The 24,942-nt window shown below is 44.2% G+C and overlaps 1 protein-coding gene across 1 annotated transcript in view; it reads left to right on the top strand.

Annotated features, from left to right (window-relative positions):
• Positions 1 to 2,110: 2,110 nt before the first annotated feature.
• ABCA12 (ATP binding cassette subfamily A member 12) overlaps positions 2,111 to 24,942 on the top strand; it is a gene marked incomplete at its 5' end in the record, with an annotated part of 90,073 nt that continues 67,241 nt past the window's right edge. Inside the window, 3 exons of the mRNA XM_082483668.1 lie at positions 2,111 to 2,179; positions 7,364 to 7,457; positions 22,794 to 22,941. Of these exons, the coding sequence (XP_082339794.1) occupies positions 2,111 to 2,179; positions 7,364 to 7,457; positions 22,794 to 22,941 (311 nt within the window). The remainder of the gene's footprint in view (positions 2,180 to 7,363; positions 7,458 to 22,793; positions 22,942 to 24,942) is intronic.

The raw sequence follows: 24,942 nt of genomic DNA, 5'->3' as shown, positions 1-24,942 counted from the left end.
TTGGGGATTTGAGTGCAGGTGCTCTGAGAGCCAACTGACATAGTTATTCTGGTTTTACAGTGGTGAACTCGAACAAATTACCCTTTGGGTACTTCCTAAGGGGAATGTTTGTTGACTCAGTTCACAAAGGAAGTAAGGATGTGCATTTGCTTGGGAAAATTATTATCCAAATCACAGTGTTCTTTTGAAACAGTTGTTTGACTGAATACCAAAAAGCAGCAATCAGATGCTTGCCTTAAAAGACCTTGGCAAAGCAGTGAATGGTGAAATTATAAATTTCTTCTCTCTTACCCCCTCAGAGCAGAATTATCTATATTTGGATTTCTTTTTTCAGCCCCAGAAAGGAAGTGAATCAAGTTTGCAAATCGTGTTTGGACCAAATGCAAAAAAAATCTGGCTGTGCCTCTTACACACAGCTGAACTAGAACAGTGTCCTGAGGAGCAGTGCTTGTTCTCATCTCACAGACCCAAACAAGATCCCTCTTTCTCCTAGGGACATTTAGTAGAAAAAAATGTGAATGTAGAGCTGGGAGGTTAGGGTTTCTTCTCATCACTATCAAAACTATACCAGGGAAGCCATTTAGGCTCATTTTAGCTCCGGCTCCACTCCCACCATTGGAATGTCCAGTCTATTTAGACTGAAGGTATGCACAGCAGGGACTGCTCCATCTCTGTTGTTATTCCACCTTTGAAGTATTTCCTAACCAATCCAGAGACGCTGTTTCTCTTCACTGCGTACCATATCTCTCTCTCTCCCTCTCTCTTACTTTTACTCAACCCTTAGATCAAAGCTCCTCTGTTCCAAGATCATACTGGGTGCCAGGGCTGCCACCTCCGCTTTTGTCCCTGGGTGAAGTTTGGCAAGGACTCATTCAAGATGTTTTTCATTTTTGAGGCACAAAGTTTGTGGCTGAAAGAAATGCCATGTACGAGAATATTTTTTGATCTTTTATGAAATAGGCTGAGAGCAGTGAAGTCTTCCATGGCTTGCCTAGGTACTTTGAGGATGATCTCAATGTTAGCAGATAGGATACTTGAGTGTACATGCTACTTTCCCGAGAGGGACCAGAGCTCATCAAACAAGCGCATATCTGGTTTCAGAACTCAGATTTGTTATAGTCCTTGGTGCAATAAGCAGTCCCCTTTGCTGTCATTGCTTCCCTCTGTATCTGCAGTTTACTCTTTCCTTTCATCTCTAGCTGGTTTTTTAGATATCTTACACTAGCCTGAAAAATTCAGTGATCAGTTGAATAATAAGTATTCAAGCTACGCTAGTGCTCTGAAATCTTTGTGGGGTCTGATCCTGCAATCCTATTCCCAGTGGATTTGATGTGGTATATTGAATCAGTGAGAATCCCAGGACTGATCTTCCGGAGGAAAGGGAAGATGCAGGAAGCTGAGCAATTAGATCAGTCCCTGGGATTTTCATTTTTTTTATATATATATATTTATATTTAACTCTTTCACTTAATTTCCCTGGGTGGATGTAGGTTTAATTGAGACATTCAAAAGTATTAAAAAAACCCCAAACCTAATTCCAAATCAGCAATGCCAGGAAGATGCATGCTGTGGCTGTGGATACTTTCTTCTTCCCAGCCGTTCCCTGTGAACTCAGGGAAGTAGGACTGGCCTGGCAAGCCGCCTAACTCCTCTCTGTTGATGACACCTTTCCAGCAGAAGTGGTGTGTGGGCAGACAGGTAGTTTCATCATGGGGAGGAGGAGGCATGCATCACCTTTTGTTTAAGCAGAAGCATCTTTTTGGAATGCTATCCATTTTATCAGTTAGGGCTTGAACAACGAGCAGCCAGGAGAGGCTGGATATTGTAATTAACACAAGTGGAGGCAGGCTGCTGCGTCTGCCTGCCTGGAGAAGAATAACCTGTTGAATTTGCTAGGAGCTATTGCTGTGAGGACAAGAGCTACAGTTACTGGGAGTACTGCAGCCACAAGTGGATGAAGTAGCTGCTTCAGAGCTATGCTGTGGGGAAGAGACAGAGGCTTGGATATTGGACACTGGATGCCCATTTGGGTTAGAGCCTCCGCTTTTGCTTCCTAAGCCTGGGGAGGAAGAATACGCAGCCCGTTCGCTTTTGGTTGGGTCAGCCAAGGATGGCTGCGCTCTCTCAGCACTTGAGGATCCTGCTGTGGAAGAACTGGCTGAGTGTCAAGAGGCAGCCGGTGAGTATGAAAACAAAGTAGTAGAGGAGGGGGACCTGGAAATCACAGGAGCTGAGGAGCAAGAGGGGCACTGCAGGAGAGGAAGGTCACAGTATTGAAATGGAAATATTTTGAAGGCTGGTGATAGAGGCAGAGGGAAGGAAGGGTATAGCATGGAAGTGCGATGGGTCTTTTGAAGCTGAAGCAATTGGGTCTTGCATTGGAGCTCAGGAGTTCAGACTGAGTACCATGGATGCTGCTGTTGTTCCCTCAGGGCAGGGGTCTGTGCAAATGAAACCATGCACAAACTCATGGGCCGACCTGAATTAAGGCTGTGATTCTGAATCTGCTCCTGTGTGAGCAGACCCCATGGTCAATGTACAGCCTCCAAGGAGACCCTGAGGGACCAGGGGGGTGCTCTTGCATAGAGCCATTTGTAAAAGATGGACAAAGAAAAAAGTAGCTCTGAGAGATGTAGGTAGGAGAGATTTCCAGTGCAGTCCAGTGTGTTGTAAATCAGACACCACAAATGGTCTGTCTTTCCAAAAGATAAAGCATTGCCAGCAATGTCCAGGTAGCAATCTGAACTGCAGCAGCATCAGTGAGCAAACGTTCCTTTGGGTGGCATTGCATGTCCAGGCAAAGCCTGCTCAGTAGTTTTGTCCCAGGCTGGTTTCAATACAGCTGCACTGTAATTTCAGCAGAAGCATGTTGCAGTTCATGGACTTGTATTGCAACTCTTGCTAGTAATCCAAATGTGGTGGTTTTTAAACTCCTTCATTGAATGGAAGCCTTGGCAGGTACAGAAAATGCTGACAGAAGAGGAACGATCATGGAGGGTGTGATATGAGGATGGAGTGAAAGGACTCATATCACCACATGCTTCTGCAAGGTCCGTTCTTGCCTGCCCCATCCTGCCTCTTAGTTTTGGGGCCTGATTCAGAGAGGTGCCAAGTTTGTCTGACTCCCTGTGATCCTCCATAGGACCTGTGGATATGCTTTGCAGCTTACAGTAGTGTATCCTTCACTGGTGCTAAGGATACAGGAGACTTTTTCTGAGATGCAGAGGAATCCCAATAAATTACCTCTAATTTCTCAAGAGAAATTCTAACAGCCTTGTTAAAAGCAGAAGGCTTGGGTCTCTTCCAGCTCTTGTGTACCCAGTGTAAACAGTAACCTAAGCCCTGCCTGTACTTCTGTATGCTTGCTTTAATTCTGGTTTCCTGTGGAGTTGAAATATCAATTCTGTAGAATTGAAATGTCAATTAAATTAAAAATCTGGCCACTAGTGATTATTATGGCAGGCATTCCCTGCAACCCTCTTTCATTTCCCTCTCCTGCTTCAAACTTGGGCACTTGCTCAGTCTGAAGAGGGTGTGGGGAGATAAACCCAGATCTCTGCTCCCAAACACATCCTGATTTCTCTGTCCTCCTGCTTGTAGTTTTTCACCTGTGTAATCCGATTTCACTTATGGACCAGGCATTTAGAAAGCTTTTTTTTAGTGTGCTTGTTTTGTGAGGGAAGCATTCTGGTGTGCGTCTCAGTTTCTGATAACCTGTGAAGGTGGTTCCTGCCACTGCGGCGGTGTTGGCTGCCCTTGCTGAGGTTGATTGGTATGTCACAGAATGGTCTGACATCAGGCAGCCCCAATCCTCCCCCCCTGCAGACTCGAGTGCTTTCCTGCTCTGTTTATCAGCCTCTCCAGGGCTGGTAAACAGATTTGTTTCTGCCTTTTGCTTTACACTTTATTTCCTCTGCGAGCTCTCTGCAGAGCCCCTGGAGAGACTGGCTCTACCTGTGCAGTGTGGGGAGAGCTACAGCTTGACTGTCAATTTGTTGAAATCAGCTGAAGCTCTGCATCCATGGCCAGGGAGTGCCTCAATACAGGTTACTCCTGCCAAGAAAGGAGTGGTCATGAGTTTAGGTGGCAGCCTTCTTGGAAGCAAGGTTTGGCCTGCATACCAAGGGGAACTGGAGAAAATCAGTGCCTCTTGCACTTGTGTTGCTTTCCATCTGTCATTTCTGTTTTACATCTTTATCAATGATCTGGATGAGGGAATCGAGTGCGCCCTTAGTAAGTTTGGAGAGGACACCAAGCTGTATGGAAGTGTTGATCTGCCTGAGGGTAGGGAGGCTCTGCAGAGGGATTTAGACAGACTAGATCAATGGGCCAGGGCAAACTGTATAAGTTTCAATAAGGCCAGATGCTGGGTCTTATACTTTGGTCACAACAGTCCCCACCAATGCTACAGGCTTGTGCAGGAGTGGCTGGAAAGCTGCTCAGCAGAGAGGGACCTGGGGGTGTTGATTGATAGCCAGCTGAACATGAGCCAGCAGTGTGCCCAGGTGGCCAAGAAGGCCAACAGCATTCTGGCCTGCATCAGGAATAGTGTAGCCAGTAGGACCAGGGAGGTATTTTTACCCCTGTACTCAGCACTGGTGAGGCCGCATCTTGAGTACTGTGTTCAGTTTTGGGGCCAATCACCACAAGAAGGACATTGAGGTGCTGGAGCATGTCCAAAGAAGGGCAACAAAACTGGTGAGGGGTCTGGAGCACATGTCTTATGAGGAGTAGCTGAAGGAACTGGGGTTGTTTAGCCTGGAGAAAAGGAGGCTGAGGGAAGACCTTATCGCTCTCTACAACTACCTGAAAGGAGGTTGTAGAGAGGTGGGAGTCAACCTGTTCTGTGAAGTAACAGGTGATAGAACAAGAGGAGATGGCTTCAAGTTGTGCCAAGGGAAGTTTAGATTAGATATTAGGAAGAATTTCTTTACTGAAAGGGTCATCAGGCATTGGCATGCATTACCCAGGGCAGTGGTGGAGTCCCCATCCCTGGAGGTATTTAAGGGTCGTGTAGATACAGTGCTTAGGGACATGGTTTAGTGGTGGGCTTTTCAGTGTTAGGTTAATGATTGGACTAGATGATCTCACAGGTCTTTTCCAATATAGGAGATTCTGTGATTCTAGGCAGCTTGGTTATTTAAACAAAGGCAGGAGGGAGAGAAAATGTGCCTTAGTATCCAGAGATAGTAAGTAAGGTCTGAGCAATTAAATCTACTTTTAGCAGTGAAATAATCCAGCAACCAAAGGATTATGCAACCTACATCACAGTGCTTGATGTCCTAAGAGCCAAATTGAGGTTGGTTGTCGCTCCATTCAAGTCAACATGTTCCACCTGCAATCAGTTTGGCCAGGGTGGTTGTCTAGAAATGCTTGGGAGAGTGGGAATGCTGTTATGTTGCAACTGATGTACCCAGCTACTATTAAACCAAATTAAGTCAAAGGACAGAGATACTAAGGGAAAGAGCTGTCTGGAAAGGGGGGAGTAGAAGCACCATTTTAGACCCAAATGGAGAGCTACAAAAATTTCCCTGAGTAGCGACAATCAGTATTCATTTCTTCCCCAAGAATATGACAGATCTCTTGCCCTTCCTTTAGGCAGCCTCTGACTAATATCAGTTTCTGTGCTGTTACCCCATAATTTTACTTTAGCCTACGTGGTACTAAACAAGGAGGATACTTTAATAATACCGTTTGCATGTGAATTAATCAGAGTTAAATAGCGTGTTTGGGGACTGATTATAGGGAAAGCATTTGATATAAAAAATTACAAAAAGGTGTTAGTTTCAGTGATGAATCTTGTTATAAGATGGCAGTGCATATGTAAAAGGCAGGAAGAGTACTGTCTGTAAAAGCTAAAATGTTGCTGAATGCTGAAATTATAGGAGTACCCTCTCTGAAGGGATGTGTGGGGAGGTGCCTTGTGGTTTGATATCTGTCAGTTGCCTATTTTGGGGCATGAATCTTGCTCCTGCTTTCATGGCTGTGTCATCTCATCAGGGATGATGGGGACGGAGTTGCTGTAAAACAACCATCTTTAAGCCGAATTGCTCTCCAGGATTTGTTTGTCTGTCTGTTTGTTTGTTTTTATGTTCCAGTAAGTGTTACAGGCAGGAAATGAAAACACTGTTATGGGCTTGGAATTACTTTGGAAAAACAGGTTTGGGTAATATGTGCTGATCTGAAAAAAATAGCAACACGACGATGAAAAATGGGATGATTTTGAAGAAAGACATCTTTGCGGTTTCAAAAATTGGCATGAAGATAGCACAGCAATTTTGCAGCACAGAGTAGTTTGAGCTTAGCTACTGATGGATGGAAAACTCTAATCTAGTAAGCACAGTAGCAGTCTAGCCAGCTAGTGCAAAAGAAGTTGATTATTAGAATAATTGCATTTTCCTGGCTTACAAAACTCCAAGGCTTGTAGTTTTAAGACTGACTTTGGGCCTTCAACCTAAATTGGTTTACTATAGAAGATGATTAGCAGACTATATTTTCTTCATTCTTGTCCATTGAAACGGTCAGCCCTCACGTCACAGACAAGAGCTCTGTAAATATTCATTTTTTTTTCCACCATACTAGGCCAATTTTACATCATCTCTCTTCCATCTCAGGTCATCTACATGGACTGCTAAAGTCTGGAAATGGAAAGGTGCCAGAGGGTTAGGTTGCTGGGGTCAGAAGCTCATATGGGGGATGCTGGTGACTGGTGTTCAAATGTGGCTTTTCCAGCTGACTGGTTTCACAACTCCATAAACCCCTTCCTTCACCATGCTTGTGCTTCACATCATGTAAATGACTACAACGAAAATCCTTTCTTTCAGCTCTACTGTGAGGCTGAACTACTGTTTGTGAAGAACAGCGAAACTTTCAGGGGAAAAAAAATATGCTGTAGACTTGTCAATTCACTTGTCAAACCTTTAATTTTGGGGTATAATTAAATCAAAGTAATCTTTACCCATCGTTTGAGCAGTACCATTTGCTGAAAGTGAAAACAAACTTTCGCACTTCAGCTGTTATCTTGGCATCAGTGCGTCCAAAAGTCTTGTACTTCTCAGCGTGCTTTTATTATTACATAGCAGTGTCTCAAAGCTGTGTAAACACTGTCCCCCGTAATTATCAGCCAAACTGAAACACAGGAAGGCTTGTGTTATTTTCAGGCTTGTTATTTGCTCTTAAAATCTTCTGTAGTTTTTCTTCCTGCATAGATAATGCTTGGGTTTTAATAGTATGCATACCAAGACAGGTGTGATTTACAATGCATTTATAACTCATTTAGGGTAGTACTTGTACATTCCAGACAAACTCTGGGACACATCAATACGACAAACGTAACTGATATATTTTCATTGCTGTTTTATAGATATGGTCGTTCATTTTAATTTCCTGGCCTGTGGTTGTTTTCATAATCTTGGCCATTATCCGTCTCAAATTCCCTCCAGAACCACAGCCAAACTGTAAGTAACTGGTTTGTTTTTATGTCTTTGGGGTTTAATTCTCATTTCAGTGCTTGATGTGTTAATTTGATGCATTTTGTTAGTTTTACAAATTTGGTTCTTTGTAGTTTCCAGTGGAGACTTCCTGGGATGCAGCATGCTGTAAATAAAATGTCTGTGTTCATCTGAGGTTGTTTCTGCTTATTTTTTTTTCAAATTAGTTTTATAATTAGAAAACAACTTTAAAGAACTCTCATCAAGATGCGCTCAGATACTGCTGTTGTAGGCAGCAGTATAAATTTACATGATAAACTGAGGGACAAGAGAGCAGCTGGGGGAGATATTATTCAGTAAAATGGGTAAGGGCATAGGCTTCAAGTGGGATTATGAAGGTGAGGTAACAAACATGAGATTGGCCAACACGAAAGATTCTGCCTTGTGTGTGCTACAGGATAAAAGCATCTGTTCAGGCAGCTACTACTAAGGCTCAGCTGAAGAGTGGTAGCTTGTTTGTCTCCTGTGACCTGATGGTGTGTGTGAGCCCTTTCTGGCAAGTCAAAGAGCAGCTTTTTGGATGGGTGAATATTTGGTGGTGGTTAAATGAAGGAAGAGTTTGCAGAAGATGGCTTTCACTTGCAAGCCTTACTTCCTGGGTCTGGAGAATGTGTCTGCATCTCAGGGCATGGATGTGCTTGAACTTGCTCTAAAAAACTTACACTGATTTAATGACTCCTTATCACCATCAGAAGCATGCCCCCAACCCTGGTCATGTTTGTTCATGAAGTTATATGGTAAAAAAGAGCAAGGAGTTTATCCAGTTGGAAGCCTTTTCCCCCTTCACAGTGTTAATTTTGAGTTGGATAAAATCACCGATTCTGCTCTCTGTGGCCTCACAAGTGCAGTCCCAGGGGAGGGGAGGGGGTGAAAGGACTGGGCCTCTCTTTTAAGTAGTAGCCTACTTTTGAGTTGGGAGAAATCAATCATAGAGCTACACTGTCTTTGTTATCTGCTCATTTAGAGGGGTTCCTTGGCCTTGTTGCACAGACCCTGAAAGTGTTTGCAATATTCTTGCTTCATGTTGCACACCTGGTCTGCTGAATTACATCCATGTGCCGCAGCACAAAGCTGTGCAGAGAGCTATTATTGAGAGCCATAGTTTCCCAGCACTGGGTAGGAATAGGGCCTCAAATTACTTTACTAAAAGATTTGCAACACCTGATTCATAGGAGAGACACCACCTTGGATGACCTGCATCAGACTGTCATCGACTTGCTGAGGACAAAGCCCTGGCACAGGCAATGATGGATTTTTGTATTTGGGGTAGGGAGACTGATGCAGAGGGAGAGGAGACTCTGACAGCAGTGAGGACAAGCAGTTGGCTTCCAGTGTTTGTAGCTATCAGATGCATGAAATGTGTCCATGAGGGATCTGTACTTGATGATGTGTGTATGCACTGTTCAACCCAGTTAGTGATGTGTGTGATTCTCTGATTAAAAAGTCTTTGTTTCTGTATAATGTGTGAGAAAGGGCCACATTGTGACAAATACTAGATATACAATTAGAAAAGCCCTCATCCCAGAGAGCTGGCAGCTTAATCTGACTAAAGGTTTTTGTACCTCATTTTGTAGACAGGGATGGAAAGCCAGAGTAAGTGACTTTTGGAAAGTATCATAGGAAGTCTTTAATGGAGAAGGACATTCTTGGTGCATTAGGGTGGTCTTTTAACCCCAAGCTCATCTGCTGTCAGCAAAAGGCCTCTTTAGGCATGTTATATATTTTATGTTCTGCCCAAATTCCCTTGAACCTGTTGGAGCAGTCAAGACGGGACATGTTGTACTTTGTGAAAACCCCAGATTTTTGCCAAGTGTGGAAATGGCAGGCCTCCCACGCTGCTCCATTGGTTGTACTTCCTGTCCCTGATAAACCAGATAAGACAAATGTCAAGAGAGCCAGCTGGATGGTAAAATATTTATTCTTTTACTCTACATGGCTATTAGTTCAAATGAATATTTATTTGGAGCGTGTTTGCTTTGGATGGTTGTATCTCTGAATTAATGGATTTGAAGGAATGTACTTAGGAACAGCAAGAAGCTGCATCAGCTGTGCTTTGCAGGAGAGGGGAAGATTGGGCAGTATCTTTGGACTAGTTCTCTCTTCTTCCGCAGATGAATTCTATTTTGGGACAAGTCTCAGTAAGTATGTAAGTAGGTGTCTGTCTCTCTTAGAAGTGGGTGATAGGAACTCTCTATTTCAAGAGAGGGTTTTATGCTGGAAAATAATGGTTGTGGTGTATTCTTGTGATCCACAAGTTCAGAGACCATCTAAGAAACCCAAGGGGGTGGGGAAGAACATTAACCAGAGCATCAAACAGTCAGTTTCTGCTGCTTTTATGGTTAAATAAGAATAGCTGCTTGACAATTACCCTCTTTTTTTGACAACTGGAAAAATGTATCAACTTTTTTCTTGAAAAGCAAAAGAGAAATCATCTGGGAACTTCCTTTTCTGATAGGAAAAAAAAAAAAAGGGTGGGTGGACACATCCAGGAAAACTATTGCAGGAGGGGTTTTTTGTTCGTTTTGAACAGGAATAAAATCCACTTTATGCTGAGTTCCAGTGCCTGCCTTAAAAGACACAATTGTTAAGTAGTGACAAGAAGCTGTTTAGAGTTCTGCTGGCAAGAGATTATTGCAGGCAGACAAAAGTCAGGAAGCACAGAATCAATAGCATAGAGATAGAATAAGGTACTTGGATGCTGAGTTTTGAAACCTTAGAGATAACCCCACAGAAGATCTCAGTCCGCATGTTATCTCATGTATTCAGGGCCACAGAAATATCAAGAAATCTATTATTTGCTCAATTAAACCAGCTCAAATTCAAGACAGTAAATTCTTCTGAAGGACATCTAATACAGATTCAGTAGATTGAGGATTATGTAGAGAAATCGCCTAGCAAATATTAGTCAAGAATGAACGAGTGGCAAGAGCTTCTGGCAAGAGCAGGTTGCTGGCTTTGAATTATGTTGTGTAGCACCTAATGCAATGGGAGCTTGTGCGAGACTGAACTCCGAAGGGAAATGACATGCCAAAAAAATGTCACCAGTCAAGAGGATGCTCATAGGAAAACTAAAAACTGAGGAAAATAAGGAGCTGAAATTCATAGAATCATAGAATGGTTTAGGTTGGAAGGGACCTTGAAGATCATCGAGTTCCAATCCCCCTGCCATGGGCAGGGACACCTCCCACTACACCAGGTTGCCCAAGGCCACATCCAGCCTGGCCTTGAACACCTCCAGGGATGGGGCCTCAACAAACTCTCTGGGCAACCTGTTCCAGCGCCTTACCACCCTCAAAGTGAAAAATTTCTTCCTAATGTTTAATCTAAACCTGCCCTCTTCCAGTTTAAAGCCATTCCCCCCGCATCCTATCACTACATGCCCTAGTAAAAAGTCCTTCCCCAGCTCTCCTGTAGGCCACCTTTAGGTATGGGAAGGCTGCAATAAGATCTCCCCGGAGGTATATCATCTGATATATCATTTTCTTCACAACTAAAGCATCTAGTATCTAAAAGGAAAAAAATGCCACCTCTCTCCTTTCTTCCAGGCATTTGTTTGATGATGTATTTCCAGGTCAGCAGAGATTATTGTCAGGAGAAATGAAAAAGAGACTTCTTTCTCTGCAAACCCAGTTCCTGTGGTGATCTGAGAGTCTAACCACACAAAATCCTCATCCAACTTACTATGCACATTGCAATTGTGGCTTTTGACCTTTTTATTACAGCGCTTGTATTTACTAGAAGGTATTGGGATATGTTTTGTGGCACGCATGTGGAATAACAAGGTCTGGATTGGAAGCCTACAGCATGAATGCCAGTGAACTTGGTTTGATGGTGTCTTCCAGTTCTTTGTGCCTGTATCATCTGTTTTCTGGAGTGAGTAGGGTCAAAAGTCCCTTTCCATCACTGCAGATTTTTGCAAGGTATGGGAATTGTGCATGAGATACAATCTGTCCCTCAGGGCTCAACCCACTCAGTCTACAGGGAAGCCCAATTACCCTCCTTGCTTTAACTAGCGCCGTCACACCCTGTCACACCCTCCCCGCCCGCTTTCTTCCTTTTCTGTTCTCCTTCTCTCCCCTCCTGTCAGTTTGACCTCATCTTTGTTCTCTGTAGAAGCTATCTTGGGTGTGGTTAGTTGTCCACTGGCTCAGAAACCCTGCTGTGGAGAAGAGGTGGTAGAAACCTTGCTCTCCTGTTAGACCCAGGGCTCTGCTCCCCCTGGCTTTTTGAGGGACAGCCAGTGGGCGGTGAAAGCCATGCCTCCTTCACAGATATTTATCCTTCTTAATGAAAGGAAGCTGTGCTTTTGGGTCTGGTCTTAAAATTCACCAAATTCTTTCTGCCAGGGAATTTGTTGCCTCAACTCTTCTCAGTGAAGCACATCTTACCCTTCACCTCTGCCCAGAATTTTCACCCAGATTTCATCACCCCGTGGAGATGCCTGCAGGGTGTATTGCATTCACTCCGAGATGTTCATGATAGACTCTGCAGCAGAGTGCTCTGCACGACTGCTCTTTGGAGACAATATTCTGGGGGAATGTGGTGATGGTTGAGCACTAGATGGTTTGCCAGTACCAGCATAGCTGTTTAGATCTAGTTTAGAGCCAGAGCTGCGTGGCACAGCACTACAAAGGAACAGATTCTCACACTCTGTTCTCATTCTTGGCTCTAGTGCTCCTGGGAGAGGGCCCAGGACAGGAGGGTCTCTGACCTATGCTCCACTCAATCTTACTGTTGATCGGTAGCTAGGATTTGAACGGGTCCAGAATTAGTTGGAAAAATCGGTATGAATCACAGAGCACAGGTCTGAGATGCCTTAGGGGAGAGGCTGCAGCTTGTTGTACCTGCAGATGGAGCTTTCCTGTGACTTCTGTGCTGAGCACAATTACCGTGTTAGTGGTAACTGAGGCACAAATTACACTGGTCAGGGCAGTGTGAGAAAAGAGGTAGGATGCTCTATATAGCTTAGAAGAAAAGGATTAATGCCGATAGTAGCCCCTTTCCCCATACCACTGGGAAAGGGGATAATGCAGCTGGTGGTGATGGGTGCAAGGTGTCTGTTCTGCCAAGCACACAGCAGGCAGCGCCTATCTCCCTCCGTCCTTTCACCCATGTGTGTGTCCACCCCTCTGGCTGTTGCAGCAGTGTGCTGGTAGATGAGTTCAGGGGGCTCCTGCCCTGTGGGTCTGTGTAACTAAGGACCTCAAACCACTTTTAGCTCTGACAGTTCCCTGCCTCAATCCCAGCATGTTGCTCTGCTGCAGAAACCCTTAAAATAACTTTGTCCCACAGTTAACAGAGAAGGACCTTGATCTGGGTTAATTCTCAATGTGAGTGATGGCTGTGGCTGCCAGGACATGTGTGAGGGCAGATGGCAGGGAGCAAGGTGGGCCACAGCTCTGGAAAGATGCTTGCACTTTAAAGGAATTTGCTTCACAGTTGGAGGGACCTGAACTCATCATCTCTTTTCCCAGCAGTGTGGAAAAATTAATAGGTTCCCATGCTAATTACAAGGAGTTGAGGTGGTGGCTCAGCTACAGAGGCCACTCTGTTCATTTGGATAGGTCATGGGTATTTATGCAAGGCATAATCCGCCCCAGGGGTTCAACATGCTCTGTACACAGACAAGCACACATCAGACTTACAGCTCTCCTTCGCCATTTGCCTGTGGTGGAGCAGCCCCACTCCTCAGTTTCCTTTACATTGCTTCATTTTCCTCCCCTTCTTTTCTATCAGTTTTTGCCCTTTTCTAGACAACCCAACACCAGATTTTTGTCTGTGCTCAGCTGCAGTGTGATTATCAAAATAGCCTCATCAGGTCCCTCCTTGCTTTGGTATGAACTTTGGTTTGTTTCATTTTGTTGTGCGGCTGTTGTGTCAGGGAGCAGATTGCCATATAATGCTGTGTTTCATTGAAACAATGCTGAAGGGGGGCATGAGTTGTATTAATTACGCTCACATTTGCTGGAATAGACCTATACATTGATTTCCTTACATACGTAAGCAATGCCCAGCCATACAGTTCCCTGTGACTTGCCCAAGGTTCCACTTAGCTTGGAGACCTGTAGCCTAAACAGAGCGCTGTGATGTTTATAATGCCTCCCTTTTCATAAATATCCACACCTCCATTTATTTCTACGGACTCTTCCGCCTTGTGAGGTGTGACTGAAGGATGTTTAGAGTTGGAGATGGGAACTCCTGAGTTACCAGTGTTTTTTCCTCCTCACTGAATTACAACAGGGCCTTGAGGCAATCATTTAATTCTAATTGACTTCCCAAAGCATCTGAATCCAGATGCAGGGACCTAGAAGTGCAGAAGTACTTTTCCAAAGCTACTGAGCAGTTTGGCTTCCACTGAAGTTAGCAGTTGTTGATGTCTGTGTTTCTGGAAGGCAGGTCACTTTTGTTTAAAGAATCTAGACCTGGACTCCGGAGGCACTCAGCATTGAACAACATTGGTTTAGTAAACACAGCTTTTGTGCAGACTTTTTTTTTCCCAGAGTCTAGGTATGGATTTAGGCTTTTAGGTTCCAGCTTCTAGCTGGGAAATGTCCTGACTCTCTTCTTAGGTCCTGTTTGTGCAGTGCCCTGCTGCTCATACGTGCAAGTTGGCTGTATTACCACAAGACCAAGTTAGCCTTGTCTGCGTTAAATATTGCTTAAAAAAGCCCTGTAGGAAAAGGGCTACTGTACAGTTCCCACTGTCTCTTGGTGTGTTTGTGCTTCAGGCAGTGGAGCATCTTTCCACAACGCAGTCAACCTCTGGTGCAATCCCTCCCCATCAGCTCTGCCCTGCGGTGCAGACATCAGCTCTGTCATTTCCCCATCTTCACCTGAATTTGCAGTACCTTTTAGAAGGTTTCCATGTCCCCTCCTTTGTTCTTTGTGTTTGGTTTGGGGGTTCTTTCTCCTCCCTTTAAACCTGCTTTTTCTCCTGCTCCTTTGCAAATTTTTATGCTCTCTGGTCTTTATGATCTATCTCCCTGATCACTATGTGAACACAATGCATTCATATTCAAGTGCTGATTTTTAATTTATTAAATAAGGGGGTGGAAGGTGAAGGTCTGTGGGCGAGCAAAACTAGCTTGCCTAGTCTTAATAAGCACGGAGGTAGTTGCTGTCTACTCTGGGCTGGTCGTCTTATTTGCAGAGCCTGAAATGTTAGAGGGAAGGATTAGGCAATGAAGTGCTCCCTCCATTGTGGCCACCAACACAGGGAGGAGTCTTGCAGTGAGTTGTCTGCTGCTTGGATCTCTCTGTCATAGGCAGGCAACCGAGGACATTGTGTTATTGGGACACTGGAGAAAACAAGGATGCTATTGCTGTAAAGATGAAAAATGCAAGCTGTTGAATCTCACCCAGCCACAATGGCCTTCTGGGAGGTTGAATGGAGTTTTCTGGGGTCCTGCTGAGCTTACGTTTAGAAAAATAGGAGCTAGGTAATGGTTGCATGACTTGTAAATCAGGGTGGGCTGTGTGGTACACAGGAGAACTTTGTATGTGCAATAGATGTTCACAACATCTTTTTGTTACATAATGATTTGTATAGAGGAAAAAAAAATCAAATTAGAGTTGAGGGAAAGAAGGCCACTGCTTAAAGCATAATAGGAAGGCAGTGGGGGAATGTGTGTGCTCCAGGGACAGTGAGACTTGGGCTAACACCACATTGTCGTAATTAACGTGTGTGGTGCAGGGCTCAGCTGGCAGGTTTCCCTGCGCTGCGTGCCATCCGGACCTGTGCTGGTACACAGCAGTATGTTGTACCGTGTGTATTTGACCTTACGGTGTGCCACTTTGCAGCATGAACCTGTCCTAACATACAGCAGTGATGGAGGCTTGCAGAGGAACAAAAATTACTCTGGTACAATAGATACTGAGGCTGTTTGGTGTCTTGCAACTTTGAGGTGAGCTCGGGGAATTTTCTTTCGGTGCTCTCTGCTCATCAGGTGAGATTGCAGAGGTAAATGGCAGTTCTGTTGGCTGGCCAAAACAAGGTGAAAGAAGTCACCGGTTAACTCTAGAGCGGTTTTAAAAATGGGCTTTGTGATGTGAAAGGCAACAGTGTAGGAACAGTGCAATAGGGAGTGCAACACTGAACCATTAGCTCTCATCCAGCACAGCTCTTAAGTATGTGTTTAACCTGAAGCCTGAGTAATCCCATTAAAATCAGCAGGGCTAATCACTACTGCGCTATGGGCTTTGGACACACTGAACAAGATTTGGGCTGTATTGCCAGGAACTGTAACACTTACTGTCCTCACCCCCTGTTTTTGCACCAAGTGTGGGACTTGTGTCATCATTGATCTTGCAGGTGTGAAAAAGGTAACGGAAAGGCTCAGCTGGCATTTGCCTTCTGGTCCTGTTCCCACTAAAGACATGGGTAACTAAGAACATGCAGGTCCCTCTCTCCAGCTTCAAGTTCAGATATGAGTTTCAGAGTGCATAAATGTCACAATGTCACAGCAATACATGTGCTATAGCAATTAAATATCAAAAGTCCTGGCATTATTAAAAAGCTTTCTACAAAAAATAGGCAGTGTAGGTTGTTACTCATAAACAGATGTGAACAAAGCTGGAACTGGGCAGTTACATGTAGTTGAAGAGAAAAAATGTTGTGATCATGTCATGAAACAGGCGTTTTTGTCTTTTTGACTGTTTAGAGGAATAAAGTTTAAAGCAATGCTGTGTGACTATGGAAAAGACTGGAAAGGAAGCAAGAAGGTTGTGTGTACACAATATAGTTAAACATTTTATTTAGAAAACTGGGAGAAGATCACTGTAGCAGTAAATATTATCATTAAATCATAGAATGATTTGGGTCAGAAGCGACCTTAAAGATCATCTAATTCCCAACCCTCCTGCCATGGGCAGGGACACCTCCCACTAGACCAAGTTGCTCAAAGCCCCATCCAACCTGGCCTTGAACACTTCCATAAAACACTACGTTTTGCAACTTCTTAGGTAAATATAAATCACAGCTGATAAACAGTCAGAATTGCCACTCTGAGTTAGACACCCTGCTGCTTCTTGGGGGTGATTTAGAGAGGGTGTAGGAACGCAAAGCACAGTGTGCACCCTCCACTAGAAAAAATCTTCCAAGTTTTAAGGTTTCTTCAGCCAGAAGTTGAAGAGGTTGAATCCAAGTGATCATATTTAATAGCCACTGAATAATCTATTTTTGTAAATTTGTCTAATTCTTTTTTAAATGAATTCCTACTTTTCATCATACACTACCCTGTGGCAGTCAGTTCCACAACATTTTGATATTTGTTAAAAAAGGTGCTTTGTGTCCCTTTTGGCTGCTACCTCTTGATCTCATTGTGTTTCTTTGTTCCTGTGTTGTGAGGAATGATCACTTACCCTTTTCATCACTGATCACGATTTTATTTATTACTCTATCAAACCACTTTTTGGCTGTCTTTTTCTTTGCTGAAGAGTCCCAGTTATTAAGTCTCTTTGTATGATTTAGCAATGATTGAATGCATTTTCAATTAAACACAATACTTCCTAATGAAGTCATTTGCTCGTTAATGCCTCTAATTCACCAGTGGGGGAGTTAAGATTTGTATGTTTTTTTTATGAACTATGGAAGGAATATGGAAGGACTTAATGCATAAGGTATATGTAGTATCAGAGTGTGAAATCTGAAGCCAAGAAGTTTTTTTCATGCCCAAGGAGGGGTAGTGATACAACACTAAACTATGGGTGGATAGAAAACAGAAAAACTCAGCATGCCTTTTTAAATTAATGGTAAAGGAGGAAGAAAATACAGTTAATGTACCTAAATGTATTTAAGAACTAGCCATTCATAATGGAAATCCCGCATCTTTAATATAAATACGATTGAATATAGATTTTGTCTGGTTTTGTAGGATGGATGGCAGAGCAGAGTAGGAAGCCCCGAAACCAGAAATATGTAGAGGGCAGAAAAGGGAGAAGGAATGCATGGGTGATATTTTGAAAGCAAACGATATGGTCTGTGTAGCTCCATTATATTTAAGGGATTTTGTGTGTTCAAATGATGGGGCTGCAGTATAGTTAGCGTCTCTCAGAGCAGCAGAGCTGAGACTGGGGAATTGAAGGAAAGGAAGGTATTTAGCAGCACACTGAGTGAACTGGTTGCTAGTTTGCACAAGAGACCACTGGCTGATATAAACCAGAGTGTAACCTGTGCTGAATGGATAACTTGAAAATACTACTTACTTACTTTCCTTTGGTCTGGTGTGGATAATAACGGCTGTTATCTTCCCAGCACTTGCCTCCTTTGGGGGAGGCAGCCTCAGGCTGAAGGGGGGGACATTGGGGGCTGCATTTATGGCACTGTACCTGCAATCCACTGGAATGCCCAGTTCCTTGAAATGAATGGTTGGACTCAGCTAATGCAAATGCCTGAAACCTCAGTGCAGTGAAAGAAGCAAAATCAATGTGGCAACGTAAAACATGGTCCATTTAGATTTAAACATTTTAGTCAATTTCAATTAATCTTATAGATTGTAGCGAAATAGTAATTTTCATATTTCTTGTATGACATTTATTGTTGCTCTGACGTTTTTCATCATTATTATACCGAGCACCTTTACCTGAAGAAAACAAAATGTCCTGCTTGTGTTGAAGGGAAGTATGTTGGAGTTTACAATATTCAGGAAAGTAAAAGAAGTTAATTTTCTTCATTTTAGTCTGAATGAAAGCAAATGTGGAAATGCCAGAATTTCCAGTGGCATGCATGTATTTATTATATGTATCTTATATTTATTGTTACTGCTGTGCATGCCTCATTTCTTTTGAGCTCTTGGAGATGTGGCTGGCATAGCTAGATGCTGCTGAGCAGGGAGAACCAGCCAGCCCATACAGAGCTGAGCCTTTGGCCTCTTCTGCCCTTTGGGATGCCTGTCTTTTTTTCTTCAGATTCGGTGACTTTCTTTCGATGGTGACAGAAAATCAAAGCTCTCAGTGAGAGGGGATGGCAAAAGCCTCTGTGCTTGGATTCTGCTGCTGGCAAGCTCACAAGTCAGTCTTTACTAACACGATACAGATCTGGGCCCAGGTTTTGGTTGCAGACAAGTCTATTTGACAAGAAATGTGTTAGTGACCTCTCAGCTCAGACATGGGACAGCAGTGGGTGCAGTGATCTCTCCCTCTTGGCTCATAGGCAGTGTAGTGAGGGCCTCCAAAGGCAATTGTAGTTTTAGGAAATTAAGAGATTTAAAGCTAAAGGCAGTGAGGGGAATGAAAAATGATGTCATGTGTTGGGTATCTGTTGTAGTGTGTGACATGGCATCATAAAGTTGGGGACTACAGGGCCAGGGCAATCCATGTTCCTTGAATATGGCATTGCCATAGACTTCGGTGGAAGAAGGAGCTGCCTTGTGCAGTGTGTGGAAGACTGAAGGGATTCCCAATGATAGAATACTGTAAAAGCCACTAATGTTGATAAATGTTATGTTTCAGATTGTGAAACTATCCCCATTGAAACACTGTCCTTTAAAATTTGGAGACCAATTACAATTTTCCTTCAATACTGTTTCATAGCTAGTTCTTATGTTGTGTACTAGTGTAGTTGATGTGCTGGATAAATCTCAGCCAAGGGAGGGACAGGTAGTTACGAACGCCTCCTGAAGCATTGCAGGGCGTCAGGAGCCAGCTTCCTCTCTGGCCTTCTTTGCAGTGGTGTACGGGGCTGACACATGCAATGAATTTGTATGTGTGGGCAGAGCAGCCCATGTGGCTCTGTGGAGTCACGTCTCCTTGCCATGAGCAAATGGATAGAGGGCAGGAGGATGGAACAGGGAGCACATTAATCTCTTGACTCACCTTCTCATCAGTAGATTCCTTCCTTTGCAGGCTGAGGGGGAGTTACCAGAAAGAGCTCTGAGGCCACACTGTTTGTCCGGGGCTTGGACTCCCAAATCAGCCATGCTTCCTGCAAGGTGCCTTACGCTCTGGCTCTGCTCTGCTCTGATCTCAGGCACGCCGACCAGAGGCAGCATAGTCAGAGGCTGAGCTTCCTGTGGCTGTGCTGCTCAGTTTCTATTAAATGAAGTTGTTGGCCTCTGTGGCATCTGAAGGACATGATTTTCAAGTCAGTATGAACAGGGGGACAAGTGCTTGGTGGTTCTGATGGTGATGGTGTTGACTGCTTGTTATCTGGGAGTGGCAGACCTGTGACAGCAGCCTGGCCACCACATTCTTGGCCTGGTGGAGCTAGTGCATAAAGAAGGCAGCGTGCACAGTGTGGCTCCTTCAGCACCATCAGGTTGCCACACAAGAAAGCAAGGGTGAGATTCATCCCCCAGCAGTAGCTGTCTGCTGAAGGAGTGCCTGCATCTGAACCAGATCCTTGAAGTAGATGGAGATCTCATCAATGCAGGCAGCAGAGCCAAAATAACAATTCATTTCATCCTGACAGATAAGCCTACATTATATTTGTGTGCTTAACAGAGAGCATGGTTGTGCTAGTTACTCAGGGTTAAGAATCAGCATAGGTCTAACTTACACCACATGGGAATTTGGGACAGACATTTCAGATTTTTCTGTGTTGTGGTCTTTCTTGAAAAACTTATTTAGTTCTGTAACTGCTGTCAGAGTCCAGGGCTCTTCCAGAAAAGTCCTCTCTGGCATCGCCACTGCTTTGTGCCGAGAACATCATGGGGTTGCACCAGTTCACATCTGCAGTGACTCAGTCATGGATCAAGCCCCATGGTTGTACCCAAGTGCCAACAAACTGCTCAACATCTGATGTGAGTTGGCAGAGCCTCACCAAATACCTCAATCATATTGGGCCAGTGATGTCTTCACAGGCATTGTGCCACCACCATGAGTGGCAGCACTTCCAAACTTCAGGTCATGAATTCCTGTCTCTTCATTTTTCAGCCTGCTGTTTCAAAAGACAAGAGCTGATATCATCACCATGTTCTCAAGCTGTACATCTCACTTGTGATACAGCAACTGATTAATTTTCCACTTAGTTCAAAGTGTACCACCTTTGAGTCCGATTTTAAAATTTGTTATTGCTACTTATATCTCAAATAAGTGTCTTCCCCTGCTCTGGATTCAGCATGATCTCTTGCATAATTGTCTCTGTAAACATCTTGCATCTCTCCAGAGAAGACCAGTGCTCCCCAGGCTCCCAGCCCCATCCTTGTGTTCTTCACTCTGGTGTCCAGCTAGGAGTTACACAGCTTTAGCTGCTCCAGGTCTCCTAAAAGACATGAGCTTAGTTCCTGGCCCTGGTTGTCATTGGTATATGTGGATGGCTGCGGAGGGTGTAGCCGTTTCCCTCCTAACTCCTACCTGTCTCACTTCATTGTGGTTATGATCTCCATCCTGAAATTCATGGCTTCCCAGGGCTTTGAAGCTGCGTTTTGGTAGAGACACTGATAAAGTGTGGTCTGTGGTGTGCATTTTTGGATTGGGGTGTGAGTCAATTTCCTGCATGGGAATGAGGGTGTGGGAGATCAGAAGGAAGATGAGAAAAATGCCAGTGTGTGCAAAACGCCATTTTGCAGGTTTATAATTGGTGATCTCAAAGGGCAAACATCCCAGACACGGCAGGGATATTCACACAAGGTTGCTTCCAGATTAAAGTGCCCTACTCTAAAGTTTCCCTCATGGGCAGCAGACTTAATTACACTTCAAAACCTTCAGAGTGGCATATGTTTGGTCCTTTGGCCCCAATACCAGAAGGGCTGCCCGTAGGGATAAGAGAGATCTTTTACTCTCCTTGGTGCTCTGTGATTACCAGGAGCTGGCTCAGCCTGTTGTGTAATTTCTGGTGGCCTGGGGGATACAGTAAGTGTTGGGGGAACTTCCCACAGCAGGTAGCCTTCCTCTCTGACAGGGTATATCTCCTTTAATTTTTTAGGGCAGTTCTCTGCTGAGGCATACAAGAGAATCACAACACCACTCAAAATGGGCGCTTTGACTTTGCAGGTCTCAGCAGTCCTCTGTGCCAGTTGCTATCTGGCCTGAAGCAGTGGGAACTCCCATGCTAAACCATGAGCGTTTGCATTTTGACCCAAAAATGCAGTGCATGCTCATGGGCTGTGACCAACTGCTGAGGAAAGCTCAGTCTCCTTCAAGTCTCCTTCAAGGAGACAGACAGCCATGTACTCCACCTATCACTGCCATCCCCTTTGGGAACATCTGTTTTTTGACCACTGCTGTAATCAATAAATGTAGTACAAATGTAGTACGGTGTCCTCATTGGAAGGGGTGAGAGATAAAGCTGTGCCTGGGCAAGAGTCACAGGTCGGTTTTGGAGACTAAAGAGCGAGGTAATCAATTACCACAAGCCTGCCTGCGGGGCTTTTGTAAATCTGGCTCCTTTCCATAGTAGAAATAATAGCAATTTCCTTTGCCAGGTAATTTTCCAAATTATTATTTTAAATAATATGTTGCTGTGATCCAGCAAAAGAGTTTCAAGATTTATTGGAGCATTTGTCACTGAGAGGAAAAGCAGCCGGTGAACTCTGCGGGCTGGCAGTAAGCAATATGGGGCAAGTGGCACATAAAATACTAAAGTCTCTAATTTCTCAGGTCCACTCTGTGTTTGCAGAAATAGGAGACAGGGACATACATCTCACCCCTCAGCACTGGCTGCCAGCATCACAGGTCACCAAGCAGATGGTACAGGAGCTGCTCTGAGATGGCAGGAGACACGGAGGGGGTGGTGGTGATAGATTGCTCCTCTCCCATCCCTGGGCAGGTCTGCACAAAAAGCAAAGGAGGCTGTCTGGTCCTGGATCTGTTGCCCCTTCCTGTGGTAAAAGCTGAGACAGAGCCTTGTTTTAACAACCTGGCTTGAAACTGAAGCTTGTGGCGTTGCATAGAAACTGATCCAACTAAGTCTTGAAGAACATGCTCTTATGGGTGCTTCAGGTTACTCTGGCCATGTGCCTGCTTTTATTTTATATTTTATTTTATTTTATATTCTATTTTATATTTTATTTTATTTTTAAAGGCGGAATTAGGATGTCATAAACGTAGAGTGCTTTTGTAATTTTTTGCCTGTTTCTTGCATTTTGGAGAGCAGGGGGAAAATCTGCAGTTCCTTTGGGACTGACAAATAGCTCCGCTTTTTTTTCTATTAAATAGCCTTTCATGATTTTGTCAGTGTTGAGGAGGGGCTTCGAGTGGGATTTAGCAGGTAGTGCTGCCAGGGTGGAGTAAAAAAGCCTCAGTGAAACTGAGAATCAAGCCCATGGTTTAGGAAGAGAAAATAGCACACACTGATAGAAACACATGGCAAAAAAAGTGCATGTCCGCATCATAGTAATGGCATTTTCTTTCTCTTCCTTCTTCCAGGTTATCTCGCACCCCGAAACCTTCCTAGTGCAGGCTTCTTCCCGTTCCTGCAAACTGTGCTGTGTGATTCAGATGCCAGATGTAAAGGCACACCGTACACACCAGAGGATCTGCTGCCAAGACTTAATGAGATCTCGTCTCTCAGACTGTAAGGAAGTTTAAATACTATCTGGGTGTTACCAGCTGTAAAGCAAAACTTGCTTTGAGGTGGAGGGAGCAGCCACGCATGTGTGTAGGTGCAAGTGTGTCCACAACAGATATATCTCAGGTATCTGTTATAACAGATATAGTCTCAGATATCTGAACACTTAAAACTGAGAATATGGCTTGCAACATGGGACACTTTAAAAATGTCCATATTAGGGACAGCTATCACTAATGTGTCAGTTGATCCAGGCTTGATAGTAGAATAGAATTTTACTCCCTGAGAAAAATGCTTCTGCTTACCCAGATCAGAGCAAAGAAACTTTTTTTTTTGTGTAATTGTGGGTCAGGTTCTGCAGGGTGTGAGTGGATAAGATGTGTACCAAGAGCAGCTCAGCGTGCTGATTTGCCACTGTGATGATTGGTTCGGGATGCTTTGGGTGGAAGTGGCAAATGTTCCCCAACAGCTCTAGTTTGAGGTATACTTGTTCTGGAGCAACTGCTCTCCACATGCCAACCAGAATGGGTGTTCTCTCTGCAAGACATTAAACATATCAGGAAACAAATGAAAATGAAGAAACCATTGTTGCCCACAAAAGCATGTAGATTTGCATCGTGGAGCTGGCAGGGCGTGTTGGTTTGTTGAAATTGAAATGTTCAGTGGAGGCATTTCAATTTCATTGATGTTCCAGTTGAAGCCAAGTAGCATTTGCTTTGAGACATGCCAGCCAGGGTTGTTTCTACATCCTGGCTGCCCTGTTCTGGCACAACCCTGGGGAACATGCTGCTCTGAGGCCTGGCTGGTTAATGGAGAGCTGAAAATCTGGGCATCTCGCATACAAGGTCCCTGGTTGCTCATCTTTACTTTCAGGTGAGAGGCTGCTCCATAGTGGCTATGTCAGACCCTCAAAATCCTTCTTGGCCAGAGCTTGAGATTCTGAAGAGCTAATGTGGGGCCCATGCCTTCCACCAGAGAGTCCATCGGGCAGGATGGGGGATCCTGGGCTTGGTGGCTCCTCAAGGGTCCTCCTTAGTCAGTGCAGAGGGACTGGGATTTCCCAGGCCAAGTCAATGGTCACGATGTCTCCATTGGTTAGAAGGCATCTCGATGTCTAAATATGTGGATGACTGAAATTACACAAGATGAATCCTAATCAAATTCAAGGTCACACAGCAGAAGAGGGCAGAGCCACACAGAGACTAGATGCTTGGTTTCAGTGCTCTTTGCTTCTTTCCTCAGTGTCATTGTTTTTCCCTGGGCATGTTAAACAATGGTTAATTTGGGGCATTGAAATGAAGAAATGGGAACTTCTAGTGCCAAAGCTGGAGGTCTTCCATGGGTTTCAACAGCTACAAATCCTCCTTGCTTTCTGTTTTTGGTTTCTGTACAGCTGCTTAGGAAATAACTGTTTTTTCCTGCCAACTGAAAATCAAAGGATTTCACCAAACTATAGCCCGAGTCACATGAGTCGTTAATAAGCATCTCAACCACTATTGATGCTAGAAGTTGGCTGTGTGAAGTATCATACAACTATGTGGGTATACCTACCCTTGTGTGGTCAACGTCAGCCTTAGAAATATATTGTGTTCTACAAGAAAAAACACCAACTATTAACTAGCCACAGCAAAACTAGCGGGATACAACAGAGTATAAAACCTCAGCAGAAGGTTGCCTGGGTAGGGGAAGGCTCCAGAAGCCAACATGAATAGATGCAGCTCTGCCTTAGGAGCAGAATCACCATGTGTGTTTGTCAGGAAGGCACAGTATTTGAGCTGTGACCCTTCACTGTCTGGGTATATTGTTGTAACATTCAGCTAATCCATAATGTTTTTTCCCCTCCCATTGTGCAACTCACTGAAACTCTTATTAAACTGTTCTATAACTTGCCCTAAAACTGTGTCTTACCAGTGGCCAGCAGAGAAAATGGGCAAGGTTCTCATCTTTGATTCCCTTAATAAAAGGGAACCAAGTACAAAAACTGAGCTCAACACCAACATCTTCCAC

This window comes from Vanellus vanellus (assembly GCF_965231255.1).
Source record: "Vanellus vanellus genome assembly, chromosome: 5".
NCBI classification, from domain to species: Eukaryota; Metazoa; Chordata; class Aves; order Charadriiformes; family Charadriidae; genus Vanellus; species Vanellus vanellus.
The sequence above is the reverse complement of the archived record's forward strand: the minus strand, read 5'-3'. Positions and strand labels throughout refer to the sequence as shown.